Here is a 15,066-nt window from a genome sequence, read left to right on the forward strand (position 1 = left end):
AATGTTTTTGTAATAATTGACATTAAATATCTTTTTAAAGCTTGGATGTCATAACCTCCTCCTTTCACTCTTAACTGTATATAGATAGTAGATTTTATTATTGCCAGCAAATAAAACAAAAAAGGATTAAACGAGGCCAAGGGATGGTCTTATAACAGCTTGAAACACTATTTTTTCACACTCCAGTTTTTCACACCCTTAATCATCCCAGAAAATAAAAGAGATCATAAACTTTAGGCAGCAGTTGTTTTGACTTACACACAGTTAATCCAGTTACCAATATTTCTGCAGTTATATTGCCTTTCCTTTTAGCAGACAGAAAATTCATTTACTGAGAACAGAAGACAAATTTGCTTGGCTGGCTTGTTGCTATAGAGACAGACTTTAAAAGTGATCACCTGCAGAGAGACACAATAAGAACAATGACTTTCTAAGAGATCAGTTCATCACTTATGTCAGTGAGCTAGAATCGAGCGCCTACAGCACCCAAAGCTAAGCATCATCATGAGTGCTGGACTCAGCATTTGATCCTGATTTTGCAGCATGCATATGTTATAATTTAATACTACAACCCCAAATCAGAAAAAGTTGGGACAGCATGGAAAATGCAAATAATAAAAAAACACAGAGTTTCTTACATTTACTTTGACTGTAATTTGATTGCAGACAGGATGAACCTGAGATATTTCATGTTTTATCTGCTCAACTTCATTTCATTTATTAATAAACATTCATTCCTGCATTTCAGGCCTGCAACACATTCCAAAAAAAGTTGGGACGGTAAAGCATTTCCCACTTTGTAATGTTGCCATTCCTTTTCACCACACTTAAAAGAGGTTTTGGCACCGAGGATACCAAGTGATTTAGTGTTTCAGCTTTTATTTTGTCCCATTCTTCCTGCAAACACATCTTAAGATGTGCAACAGTACGGGGTCGTCGTTGTCGCATTTTTCAATTCAAAATTCTCCACACCTTCTCTATTGGGGACAGGTCAGGACTGCAGGCAGGCCAATCCAGTACCTGTACCCTCTTTATCCGCATACATGCCTTTGTAATGTGTGCAGCATGTGGTTTTGCATTGTCTTGATAAAAAAAAAAAAAATGCATGAACGTTCCTGGAAAAGATGACGTCTTAAAGGCAGCACATGTTGCTCTAAGATCTCAATGTACTTTGCTGCCATCACAGAAGTGTAAATGATCTTTGTCAAGGGCACTGACACAGCCCCATACCATGACAGACCCTGGCTTTTGGACTTGTTGCTGATAACAGTCAGGATGGTCCTTTTCTGACCACTGATTGACTGTCCTTTTCTGATTCATCTGACCACAATACACTTTCCACTGTGTGATGGTCCATCCTAGATGCCTCAGAGCCCAGAGAAGTCGATGCCACTTCTGGACATAAGGCTTCTTTTTTGCACAGTAAAGTTTTAAGTGGCATTTATGCATGTACAGTGTATCACAAAAGTGAGTACACACCTCACATTTCTGCAAATATTTTATTATATCTTTTCATGGGACAACACAATAGACATGAAACTTGGATATAACTTAGAGTAGTCAGTGTACAGCTTGTATAGCAGTGTAGATTTACTGTCTTCTGAAAATAACTCAACACACAGCCATTAATGTCTAAATAGCTGGCAACATAAGTGAGTACACCCCACAGTGAACATGTCCAAATTGTGCCCAAATGTGTCGTTGTCCCTCCCAGGTGTAAATGGGGAGCAGGGCTGTTAAATTTGGTGTTTTGGGTACAATTCTCTCATACTGGCCACTGGATATTCAACATGGCACCTCATGGCAAAGAACTCTCTGAGGATGTGAGAAATAGAATTGTTGCTCTCCACAAAGATGGCCTGGGCTATAAGAAGATTGCTAACACCCTGAAACTGAGCTACAGCATGGTGGCCAAGGTCATACAGCGGTTTTCCAGGACAGGTTCCACTCGGAACAGGCTTCGCCAGGGTCGACCAAAGAAGTTGAGTCCACGTGTTCTGCGTCATATCCAGATGTTGGCTTTAAAAAATAGACACATGAGTGCTGGCAGCATTGCTGCAGAGGTTGAAGACGTGGGAGGTCAGCCTGTCAGTGCTCAGACCATACGCCGCACACTGCATCAACTCGGTCTGCATGGTCGTCATCCCAGAAGGAAGCTGACGCACAAGAAAGCCCGCAAACAGTTTGCTGAAGACAAGCAGTCCAAGAACATGGATTACTGGAATGCCCTGTGGTCTGACGAGACCAAGATAAACTTGTTTGGCTCAGATGGTGTCCAGCATGTGTGGCGGCGCCCTGGTGAGAAGTACCAAGACAACTGTATCTTGCCTACAGTCAAGCATGGTGGTGGTAGCATCATGGTCTTGGGCTGCATGAGTGTTGCTGGCACTGGGGAGCTGCAGTTCATTGAGGGAAACATGAATTCCAACATGTACTGTGACATTCTGAAACAGAGCATGATCCCCTCCCTTCGAAAACTGGGCCTCATGGCAGTTTTCCAACAGGATAACGACCCCAAACACAACCTCCAAGATGACAACTGCCTTGCTGAGGAAGCTGAAGGTAAAGGTGATGGACTAAACCCAATTGAGCACCTGTGGCGCATCCTCAAGTGGAAGGTGGAGGAGTTCAAGGTGTCTAACATCCACCAGCTCCGTGATGTCATCATGGAGGAGTGGAAGAGGATCCCAGTAGCAACCTGTGCAGCTCTGGTGAATTCCATGCCCAGGAGGGTTAAGGCAGTGCTGGATAATAATGGTGGTCACACAAAATATTGACACTTTGGGCACAATTTGGACATGTTCACTGTGGGGTGTACTCACTTATGTTGCCAGCTATTTAGACATTAATGGCTGTGTGTTCAGTTATTTTCAGAAGACAGTAAATCTACACTGCTACACAAGTTGTACACTGACTACTCTAAGTTATATCCAAGTTTTATTTCTATAGTGTTGTCCCATGAAAAGATATAATAAAATATTTGCAGAAATGTGAGGGGTGTACTCACTTTTGTGATACACTGTATTTCTGTATTGTAGTGCTTGACAAAGGTTTGCCAAAATGTGCCAAAAATCACCCATGTGGTTATATCAGCTATTGTTGAGTGGTGGTTCTTGATGCAGTGCCGTCTGAGGGATGGAAGATCAGGGGCGTTCAGCTTAAGCTTGCGCCCTTGGCCTTTACGCACTGAAATTCCTGCTTTTATCTAGACAATATGTCAGAAATTAATGTCAGAACCAAATAGACAAACACAGTGACAAAAAAAAAAAAAGGGTTCTGTGCTTCGCTCCTGTCTTTCTCAGTTCCAGCCAATTCCCTAATCTCTGTTCCACCTATAGTGATTTATATTTCACTCTCACACTGTGGCTGTGAAAAGCACAGTCTCATGGGTGCCACTTCAAATGCCTACAGAGAAAAAGTCTACAGCGAGAGTCAAGCTTTATTCCAAGAGATCAAGTGCAGGTGCAAGTACTAATACACAATAAGAAGAGTGGGATTTCCTGCTGCATGAGAAAAAAGTTGGGACAGAGGCATGTTAACCCCTGTGTTCCATCACATTTCCCATTCAGCAGACTTTATAATACTTTGGAAAGTGAGGACTGATGGTTTGGAACTGTTGCAGTTTTGCAAGTGGAATATTTGACCATTCTAGCTTGAGACTTTAGTTGCTCAACAGTCATGCCATCATCCGATTCTCTACTTCATACCGCACTATACATTTTTAATAGGAGACATACTGTATCTGGACTGCAGGCAGGCCAGTCTAGGACATGCATTCTGTGTTTACTGTATTAGCAGACACAGCATGAGGCCTGGCATCGTCCTGCTGAAATAATTATGAACTTCCCGGGAAAAGACGTCACCTTGATGGCAGCATGTATCTCTAAAACTCCAATATTCACCTTCACTTCAATTATACTTCAAACATATCAAAGTTACCCATGCCACAGGTACTAATGCACCCCCATATGATGATGGATGTTGGCTATTGCACCTTTTACTGATAACAGTCTGGATGGTTCTTTTTATCTTTGCCTAAAAGAACGTCCATTTTTCCCAAAAACAAGCTGAACCATGGACTTATCTGACCACAGCACGTTTTCACTGTCCTGAAGTCCATCTGAGATGAGCTCGAGCCCAGAGAACTCAGAGGAACAGCTTTCTCTTTGTGTAATAATAATAATGTCTATCACAGCAGCAAGTTGGTCTGGAGCCTAATGAGTAGAAGATGTAAATGGAAATATAATTAACTCATTATAATGACCAAGTTATTATATAAATTTGTGTGCATCTTTGTTTTGCTTATATTATATAACTAAATACTCACGTCACCCTGTATGTTCTTGTATGTCTTATTTTGCAGAGTTTGGCCATATGGGAGACAGAAAATAAGATCCACTGTGAGCAGACGCTATTGAACGGTGACGGCCCCAAAACATACTGGTCGAGGGAGCTACAGGGGGATGAACTTATACTGGTGAGATCTTGCAGATATACACAACTCTGATTGCAAACAGGGCAGCATGGTGGCACAGTAGGTAGTGCTGTCATCTCACAGCACCGATTTCTCAACTGGCGGCCAGGGTCCTTTCTGTGTGGAATTTGCATGTTCTCCCTGTGTCTGCATGGGTTTTAATAAAGCGGTGGTAAAACAGACAATGAATTTAAGTGTTTAAAGTGATCTGTGGCCACTGATCCGTGCTCTCCTCCAAGCATGTTCAGCTACCCAATGTTGTTGAGCAAAGTATCCAAGTGAGGTGTTTAATTAGCTACTGGGCAATAACTAAATTAGGAAAAAGGGAAAATGTACTGTAATTACTTTTGAATGAAATTGAGTTGCTATAAATCATCTTTAAAGTGAACCTAATAAAGTCAATCTAATGCATTATCAGATCAGATGGTAATAAAATCACACAACTGTACAAATACAGTGACGTTGAAGGATTTGCTCTAAGCCTCCCAAAGAGAGAGATGAAAACCCTTTGCAGTCGTTGAGCCCCCGGAGGCAGGCAAAGTGCCAAAAAACATTCAGGAGCCCCATACGATCACCTCAGTGCCGTGTAAGTGAAAGACACAACTCTTAAGCAACCTTTAAATGAACTTTCACCAAGCCCCCTCAAATAAATCCTCTCTATTCAGCCATTGTAACACCAGCCAACGATAATACTGAGCAAAGTACAAAACACATGGAAATAAAGTAAAGTAGCACGATTTAAAGGATGAGTAGTAAGCTGTTTAAATTATGGTGTTTTTTTTTAAACTTAACTAAAGAAAGAAATACACTGCAAGGCCAATTATAAAGAATGAAGTATGTAAATATTGCCTTTCTTACTCCCAACTTCAACAGAATTGTTTACAAAGCTTTAGACCACAATGAGAATGGCCAAGACTTGGTTTGAGTGGTGTGAAGCCCACCACAATTGGGATGTACAGGAGTGTAATTTTCCTGACATTTAGCTTACAAAACATCAAAAAGATCTAAGAGATCAAAGAGATCTTAAAATGTATCAGTCAGGATCAGGGTACAAAAAACTTCCAAGGCATTACAAATACCAAAGAAGACAGTGATCATCAACAAGTAAATAAAATATGGAACAACAGTGGCATTACCAAGACTGAGGCTGAAAAGACTGAATGCTGTCATGAAATCAAAAGGTGATTCAACAAAGTACAACCCCAAATCAGAAAAAGTTGGGACAGCATGGGAAATGCACATAATAAAAAACAGAGTTTCTTACATTTACTTTGACTTTTATTTGATTGCAGACAGGATGAACCTGAGATATTTCATGTTTTATCTGCTCAACTTCATTTCATTTATTAATAAACATCCATTCCTGCATTTCAGGCCTGCAACACATTCCAAAAAAAATGCTCTAAGATCTCAATGTAAATTTCTGCATTAATGCTGCCATCACAGAAGTGTAAATGACCTTTGCCAAAAGCACTGACACATCCCCATACCATGACAGACCCTGGCTTTTGGACTTGTTGCTGATAACAGTCTGGACAGTCCTTTTTGTCTTTGGTCCGGAGCACATCCAAAAAAGACCTGGAATGCTGATTCATCTGACCACAATACACATTTCCACTGTGTGATGGTCCATCCTAGATGCCTCAGTGCCCAGAGAAGTCGATGTAAAGTTTTAAGTGGCATTTGTGCATGTAACTCTGTATTGTAGTGCTTGACAAAGGTTTGCCAAAGTAATCTTTTGCCCATGTGGTTATATCAGCTATTGTTAATTGGCGGTTCTTGATGCAGTGCCGTCTGAGGGATCGAAGATCATGGGTGTTCAGCTTAAGCTTGCACCATTGGCCTTTACACACTGAAATTCCTCTTGATTCCTTAAATGGTTTAATGATATAATGCACTGTAGAGGGAGAAATATGCAAATCCCTTCCAATCTTTCTTTGAGGTACATTGTTTTTAAACATTTCAATTATTTTCTCACACATTTGTTGACAAACTGGAGATCCTCTGATCATCTTTGAATCTTTGCTCATCAAAGCCTTTCCTGGATGCTGCTTTTGTACCAAACCATGATTACAATCACCTGTTGACATCACCTGTTTGGAATCACATCATTATTTAGTTTTTTCACCTCATTACTAGCCCTAAATTGCTCCCGTCCCAACTTTTTTTGGAATGTGTTGCAGGCCTGAAATGCAGGAATGGAGGTATATTAACAAATAAAATGAAGTTGAGCAGATAAAACATGAAATATCTTGGGTTCAAACTGTCTGCAATCAAATAAAAGTCAATCAAAAAAAGTCATTTATCTTAGTCCTCTGATCTCACTCCCATCTCTGTCTCTGCCAACACTAATCTTCTTCTATAATGATAAAAGAGCATACAGAGCAGAAATCTGATATCTAGTTTTAACTTCTTGGCAGTTGCAGTGAGATAAGAGTTTTCAACATTCAACTCAATATAAAAAAGTAAAAGATAAGTGGGAGAGTTTTATAATATTGGCACGAATATGTATATACCGATAAGCTATAACATTAAAACCACCTCCTTGTGTCTACAAACACTGTCCATTTAATCAGCTCCACTTACCATATAGGAGCACTTTGTATTTCTACAATTACTGACTGTAGTCCATCTGTTTCCCTACATACCTTTTTAGCCTGCTTTCACCCTGTTCTTCAATGGTCAGGACCCCCACAGAGCAGGTATTATTTAGGTGGTGGATCATTCTCAGCACTGCAGTGACACTGACATGGTGGTGGTGTGTTAGTGTGTGCTGTGCTGGTATGAGTGGATCAGACACAGTAGCGCTGCTGGAGTTTTTAAATACCATGTCCACTCACTGTCCACTCTATAAGACACTCCTACCTAGTTGGTCCACCTTGGAGATGTAAAGTCAGAGACGATCGCTCATCTATTGCTGCTGTTTGAGTTGGTCATCTTTGAGATCTTCATTAAGGGTAACAAAACGCTGCCCACAGGGCGCTGTTGGCTGGATATTTTTTTGGTTGGTGGACTGTTCTCAGTCCAGTAGAGACAGTGACGTGTTTTAAAACTCCAGCAGCGCTGCTGTGACTGATCCACTCATACCAGCACAACACACACTAACACACCACCACCATGTCATTGTCACTGCAGTGCTGAGAATCATCCACCACCCAAATAATACCTGCTCTGTGTTGGTCCTGGGAGAGTCCTGACCATTGAAGAACAGCATGAAAGGGGGCTAACAAAGCATGTAGAGAAACAGATGGACAGTCAGTAATTGTAGAACTACAAAGTGCTTCTATATGGTAAGTGGAGCTGATAAAATGGACAGTGTGTGTAGAAACATGGAGGTGGTTTTAAATGTTATCGGTGTATATCAGTTCAAGCTAAGGTAGCATGATTCAAAGTTTTAAACCAAGTAAAGACAGCCTGGAATCAGACTGCAGTCAGGAATGAGCCGAGTTGTGCAGCCCAAATCCTGACCTGACCTGGATGATCATTTATGCCATTCAAAATTAATTACAAAGATCGCTACAGTTGTCTGAAAAGAACCACACAGCTTAGTCCAAACACAGGGGTGTCTGAGAAATACCATGTATCATTAAAAGCAATTAGAAAGCCTGGCTGTGATTGCCTGAAATTGTATGGTAAATCCAGTGCACATTTCCATACGAAATGCACGCTTCATTTAATTTAATTAAAGTAGAAAACCAACCACTGATCACACAATAGACTTACAGCTTAATGTCGTAGTCTCTCAGCTTGGTCTGAATACGTGTGAAAGTCTATCAGCAGCCGTTCATTTTCTGCATGAACATCATGCAGAAACAAAGATGCTGGTGCACATTCATTGATGTTGAAGCTGGCATGTTTCCAGAGAAAAGCTGATAGGAATAACAAAGACGATTCAGTGGTTCACAAACCAGGGGGCATCAGCAGGTTCTTAAGATGATGCTAAATAAATGTGAAATACTTTTAAATTGCCATCTTAAAACAAGAATACATCCGACTATGAATATAGACAAAATAAAGCCTTATATATTCTTCATTATTATAGCTTGCTGAAGACAATTAAACTAAAAATGGTGTCCTAATATACAACCTCAAATCAGAAAAAGTTGGGACAGTATGAAAAATGCAAATAAAATAAAAATGTAGTGTTCCTTACATTGACTTTGACTTTTATTTGATTGCAGAGAGGATGAACCTGAGATATTTCATGTTTTATCTGCTCAACTTCATTTCATTTATTAATAAACATCCATTCCTGCATTTCAGGCCTGCAACACATTCCAAAAAGTTGGGATGGGCCAATTTAGGGCTAGTAATGAGGTGAAAAAACTAAATAATTATGTGATTCCAAACAGGTGATTGTAATCATGGTTTGGTACAAAAGCAGCATCCAGGAAATGCTTTGAGTCTTTGATAAGCAAAGATGATCAGAGGATCTCCAGTTTGTCAACAAATCTGTGAGAAAAGAATTGAAATGTTTAAAAACAATGAACCTCAAAGAAAGATTGGAAGGGATTTGCATATTTCTCCCTCTACAGTGCATAATATCATTAAACCATTCAAGGAATCTGTAGGAATTTCAGTGTGTAAAGGCCAAGGGTGCAAGCTTAAGCTGAACGCCCGTGATCTTCGATTCCTCAGACGGCACTGCATCAAGAACCTCCACTCAACAATAGCAAACTTTGGCAAACCTTTGTCAAGCACTACAATACAGAGTTACATGCACAAATGCCACTTAAAACTTTACTGTGCAAAAAAGAAGCCTTATGTTAACCATGTCCAGAAGCTGCATCGAATTCTCTGGGCTTGGAGGCATCTAGGATGGACCACCACACAGTGGAAACGTGTATTGTGATCAGATGAATCAGCATTCCAGGTCTTTTTTGGAAAAATCGGACGTTGTGTGCTCGGGACCAAAGATGAAAAGGACCATCCAGACTGTTATCAGCAACAAGTCCAAAAGCCAGGGTCTGTCATGGTATTGGGATGTGTCGGTGCCCTTGGCAAAGGTCATTTACACTTCTGTGATGGCAGCATTAATGCAGAAAAGTACATTGAGATCTTAGAGCAACATATGCTGCCTTCAAGACATAATTTTTTCCAGGGATGTTCATGCATTTTTCAACAAGACAATGCAAAACCACATGCTGCACACATTACAAAGGCATGGCTGTGGAACAAGAGGGTACAGGTACTGGATTGGCCTGCCTGCAGTCCTGATCTGTCCCCAATAGAGAATGTGTGGAGGATTTTGAAACAAAAAATGCGACAACGACGACCCCGTACTGTTGCACATCTTAAGACGTGTTTGCAGGAAGAATGGGACAAAATAAAAGCTGAAACACTAAATCACTTGGTATCCTTGGTGCCAAAACGTCTTTTAAGTGTGGTGAAAAGGAATGGCAACATTACAAAGTGGTAAATGCTTTACTGTCCCAACTTTTTTGGAATGTGTTGCAGGCCTGAAATTCAGGAATGGATGTTTATTAATAAATGAAATTAAGTTGAGCAGATAAAACATTAAATATCTCAGGTTCATCCTCTCTGCAATCAAATAAAAGTCAAAGTAAATGTAAGAAACTTTTATTATTTGCATTTTCCATGCTGTCCAAACTTTTTCTGATTTGGGGTTGTACTACATGGTCAAAAGTATGTGGGCACTGTTTGTAATGACTGAGTTCAGGTGTTTCAGTGACACCCATTGCTAACAGGAGCATACAAATTAATTCTATAAAAATACTTAGCTTTTAATTTTAACTTTCCTTTTAATTTGTGCCCTAAGGCACAAAGCAATGACCTGATTTAATGAGTTTGGTTTGGAGGAACTCCAGTGTCCGGCACAGAGCCCTGACCACAACCCCATTAAACACCTTCACAAAATGGGATGAGCAATAAGCTCATGTCCACATACTCTTGGTCATGTAGTGTAGCATAATTTATGAACTGACAAAAAGTTCCTTTGAATAAATGTTTGAAACGACTGCTTGAAACAGTTGAAAGAACATGCTGAGAACATTACCTACCTACCTACCTACCTACCTACCTACCTACCTACCTACCTACCTACCTACCTACCTACCTACCTACCTACCTACCTACCTACCTACCTACCTACCTACCTACCTACCTACCTACCTACCTACCTACCTACCTACCTACCTACCTACCTACCTACCTACCTACCTACCTACCTACCTACCTACCTATTTATCTATCTATAGGCTTGGCAATGTAACTGTACTTTTTGCTTTCTGTCTTTCAGAAATTCGGAGCTGATGATGTGGTGTGCACACGAATCTATGTGCGAGAATGACACTCATTAATTTGGACACGCTGACATCATCATCCAGTCGTGATGCACCATGGCAATCATGAAGTCCCAAGAGCCCAAACTTACCGAAACCCCAGGGTCACTCAACAGCCATGTATTTCAGACATCAACTTCAGCCTTTATCAACTGGTCATTTGTGCACGTCCATTTCTGTGGCTTTGTGCTTACCAGATATCTAGACATGTATTCTTCATTCATTGTTCTACTTTCTACTGCACTGAAACAATCAGGAATAAAAATCAAACAAATAATCCGAAGTGTGTGAACTTTGTTGGGTACTAGTTTAAAAATGTTGTGTCACATAATTAATCTATTCAGTTTTTACAGAATTGTAACTGCTTTATTTTGGTCAGGATCACAGTGGGTCTGGAACCACCTAAAACACTAGACATACAGCAGGTAAAATATACCAATACATTACAGGGTTACACACAGTATTTTTTTTGCAAATTTTGATACATAAAGATCCAAAATCAAAGGTACACACAATGTCTTTTTGTACTAATAAATATGAAGGAAATTATTATATTTAGAATAAAAGACGAATATATCCTAAGAAAAAAAAAAACTAAAAGAGGGTAAACAGTAATTACTCACCAAAAATGATTAGTATTAGTACATTGTGGGCACTCAGTATACTCAAGTTGTGCTAGCCCACTACTGATTCATGGTTCAAAGGCACATCAGTGCTATCGGCTGGTCTGGCATCTACATACAGACATACAATTGACTGTGTGTGAGGGGAACTGGCCGAGGCCCCGCATTGGATTGGTCTGGTCTTTGTTTTCAGAATACAAAAATGAAGTAGTTTTTTTATTCTTTAGCGCATCAAATTTCTGCCTGTCAATCACCCTCTCACTAATGCTGGTCCCTGCTCCTGATTGGGGAGGATAAGGCTGCTCCACACCCCCTCCGACACGTGCACAGCAATCGAACATCTTATCACCTACACTTGACGAGTGCAGTGCAGTACAGCGCTGTGTACGGAGAGCCACACCCTCTACCGCACTCCTTCCCCATCTCCGTGCAGGCGCCACCAACCAGCCAGCAGAGGTCGTAATCGCACTAGTCTGAGAGAGAGTCCCCATCCGGCTTAATCCCGCCCCTTATCTGAACAACAGGCCAATCATTGTTCATGTGGCCACTCAGCCGGCAGGCAGAGCCGAGATTCGATACGATGTATTCGTGATCTCAGTTCTGGTGAACAGTGTGTGTTTTTACCACTGCGCCACCTGAGCGGCCCCAAAATAAAGTAGTTTTATTCATACATTTTGAAATTGCATGTACAACACAGTTCATTACTACAGCTGAATTGAATTTTGCTTAATAATTCTTTCTAAAATATTTTTAAATTTGCAACAAAATGGCCTGATTTCTAGTAGTGCTTTACACGGGACAGTAAGGTGCTGTTTGATCAGGATTACTGATGCTTCCCTCTGCCAGAAAGCTAAAACTGGGAGAAAAGTTTAAGCAAATGGCATAAAGCAAACTGCCACCAAATTGCTCTACACCACCAATCTAACCACCAATAAAATTGTATAAGGGCCAGAGTGGCTTCAAAAGCCTCATTTAAATAGACCAGGTTCTGTAATTCCTGCCAAAAGAGGTCTTACTAAGTACTAAACAAGGGGATCGAATACCAATTGATTGTTAACATTTTAGTTTTTCATTTAGCTTTTTTTTAAAAATCCATACTAAGTAATTTTGGTGGTTTTTGAGTGGCATTGAATAGTTGCTTTGCATTTGCATTGAATGCTTAGGAAATGTTAAGTTTAATGAAAAACAATCCTGTGGAATTAGAAACAAATGGTATGGTATAAATCCTTCATTCCATACCTTGCATCCTTTTTCTCATTAGTAATTAGTTGCCTAATTTGAATTTAATATTAGGATATATTTATCCTTGCTCCATTCATCTTTCATCGCCTGTGGGATTGGCATGCTTCTGCGTTTGGTGGAAACATTGCTCTGGCACCATTTTTCAGTCACCGGCTTTTTAATGAACCACTTCAGCAATTATTTATAGTCTCAGTCTGTGAAGATCCTCCAGGCTAGAGGATTAGAAAAGAGTGGAAGAGAAAGATAAGAGAGACTGAACATGTTTATTCTATGCTCATTTTGCCTCACAGGCACTAAAACTGGCACAGATTGAGTGAGTTAAATACGCCTCTCCGAATTGGAGCACTTCTAAAGACTGGTTTTCTGGTTTTAAAAGTTTTAACATGATGCTGAGTTCAACTTAAGTCTGGGTAAGTTTCTAAAGAGTCAACAAAAACAAAGGAAGAGCCTCCATATATAACTATACCAAGCAGTGGTAGCACTGGGCGCGCAGGTGGCGCATTGGTAAAACACACTAGCATACCAGAGCTGACATCTCAGACTCGTCGGTTCGAATCTCAGCTCTGCTACCGGCAGGCTGGGTGCCTACATAAACGATTGGCTTGTTGTTTAGAGAGGGTGCTGGAGGGGAACTCCTACGACCTCTGCTGGCTGATTGATGGAGCCTGCACAGAGATGGGGGATAACGTGATCAGGGTGTGTCTCTTTGTACACAAAGCTGATCCACATATGAACTCGCCTCGTGCAAGTGAAAAGATGCAGTCGGCTACTGCACGTGTCGAAGGGGGCGTGTGTTAGTCTCGCTCTCCTCAGTCAGGAGTCAACAACAGTAGAGAGGAAACATAATGCAATCAGGTAACTGGGATGAAAATTTGTAAAGCACCTAAATAAAGCTTAGATGTACAGTATTTATTTGTAAACTATATGTTGTATTAGTTTTTAATGAGCACACAAATATAACATTACAATATACTGTATGTACTGCTAACATTAATTCCTTTATTTTAGCATTTTAAACACAGAATACTGGTGACTGTCCTGCATAATAATATTTCAGCTTTAGACAGCAGAAAACATTTAAAATCTGTTGACTGCAGTAAAACAGACAAGAAAAACACAGAAGTTGTTTTACAGAAAGAATAAATAATGTAAAATCTACAGCTCACCATCCAATCAGTATCTAATACTGACCATTTTTTGAACTATTCGCATGGTCATGAAAACAGCATACAATCATATGGATGTGTCTAGTCTGAGTCTAATTATCCATTATATTTGGTTAATTGGTGGATTAAGTAGACAGGGAGGCATTTTAACATGAAGGTTTTTTTCCTTCTTTGATTTATAAAACCATCATTAAAAACTGTACTCTGTGTTCACCTAGGTTGCCATTTTGTCTCTCTGTTCTAAAATAATATATATTTTTTGCTATTTTTCTTTTCTTCGATCTTCTGATTTTTGTCTCTTTGATCTACAAATTAGTTAATTATTTTTTTAGTCTTTTTGTTTCTCAAATTTGAAATAAGTCATTTTTAATAGAAAAAAGGAACTGGGCACTGCAAATTGTGTAAAGCTCCAGCAGGTACACTGTTTGCCATTTACCCTACCGGTATTCTTATGTATCCTTTCTTCCAGTGCTGTTATAGTCTGAGACTGTGCCATTATGTTTTGGCATAACCTTGTGTTCAAGTGGTTTTGTGTCTTTCAAGTGGTGATTATACACTATATAGCCAAATTTGTACTATATGTACAATGAATATACTTAAGAGTTATCAATCTGTCTAGTTAGGTTGCACAAGCGATTATGAATCAGTTTCACCTATTTGGTGCAAATAAAAGGACTACAGGTGCACTGCACCCCCAAGTTTAAGAACCACTGCCCAACAGATATAAGTTACCCATGCCAGAGCACATCATCCATACTTAAAAACAATTTGAATGGTTGATTTGTCATACCACAGCTAAACAATGAGGTGTGATAAAACCGTAAGAGGTAAATACTTTTTCATGGCACTGTCTATTGTTTAAAATCTCAGCTGGTACATTGCTTGCCATCTACCTTGGGGATATTAGGATTCATACTAACCAGCAACATTTCCACAATCCAAGGCATAATGAATTAACCTACACACTACCACTGAGCTCTTGAACTTTAATCTTAGGTGGTGCTATTAACCCAACTGGGTGCCCATACAGGAATGATTGACTGGCAAATGCGCACCTAAAAATCTCAGTCTTCCTCGGCCAGTGCACAGGTTAGCGATACTAGTAGCAAGATTCAAGTGGGCGGATTGTAGACTAGTAGACCGACAGCTAATGAAGGAGTGAGGCACACACTAGTTTCAGTTTTACAGATGATATTTTTTAGATAATTCAGCTTATAATTATACACTACATTGGCAAAAGTAGGTAACTTCTTCGAATC

The 15,066-nt window shown here is 40.0% G+C and overlaps 1 protein-coding gene across 1 annotated transcript in view; it reads left to right on the forward strand.

Moving 5' to 3' along the window:
* The window catches only part of crabp1a (cellular retinoic acid binding protein 1a), a 30,434-nt gene extending 19,381 nt beyond the window's left edge, over positions 1-11,053 (forward strand). Inside the window, exons 3-4 of the mRNA XM_063003638.1 lie at positions 4,364-4,477; positions 10,734-11,053. Coding sequence (XP_062859708.1) covers positions 4,364-4,477; positions 10,734-10,784 — 165 coding nt within the window. The 3' untranslated portion in view covers positions 10,785-11,053. The remainder of the gene's footprint in view (positions 1-4,363; positions 4,478-10,733) is intronic.
* The last annotated feature ends 4,013 nt before the right edge of the window (positions 11,054-15,066 follow it).

This window comes from Trichomycterus rosablanca, chromosome 1 (assembly GCF_030014385.1).
Source record: "Trichomycterus rosablanca isolate fTriRos1 chromosome 1, fTriRos1.hap1, whole genome shotgun sequence".
Lineage (NCBI taxonomy): Eukaryota > Metazoa > Chordata > Actinopteri > Siluriformes > Trichomycteridae > Trichomycterus > Trichomycterus rosablanca.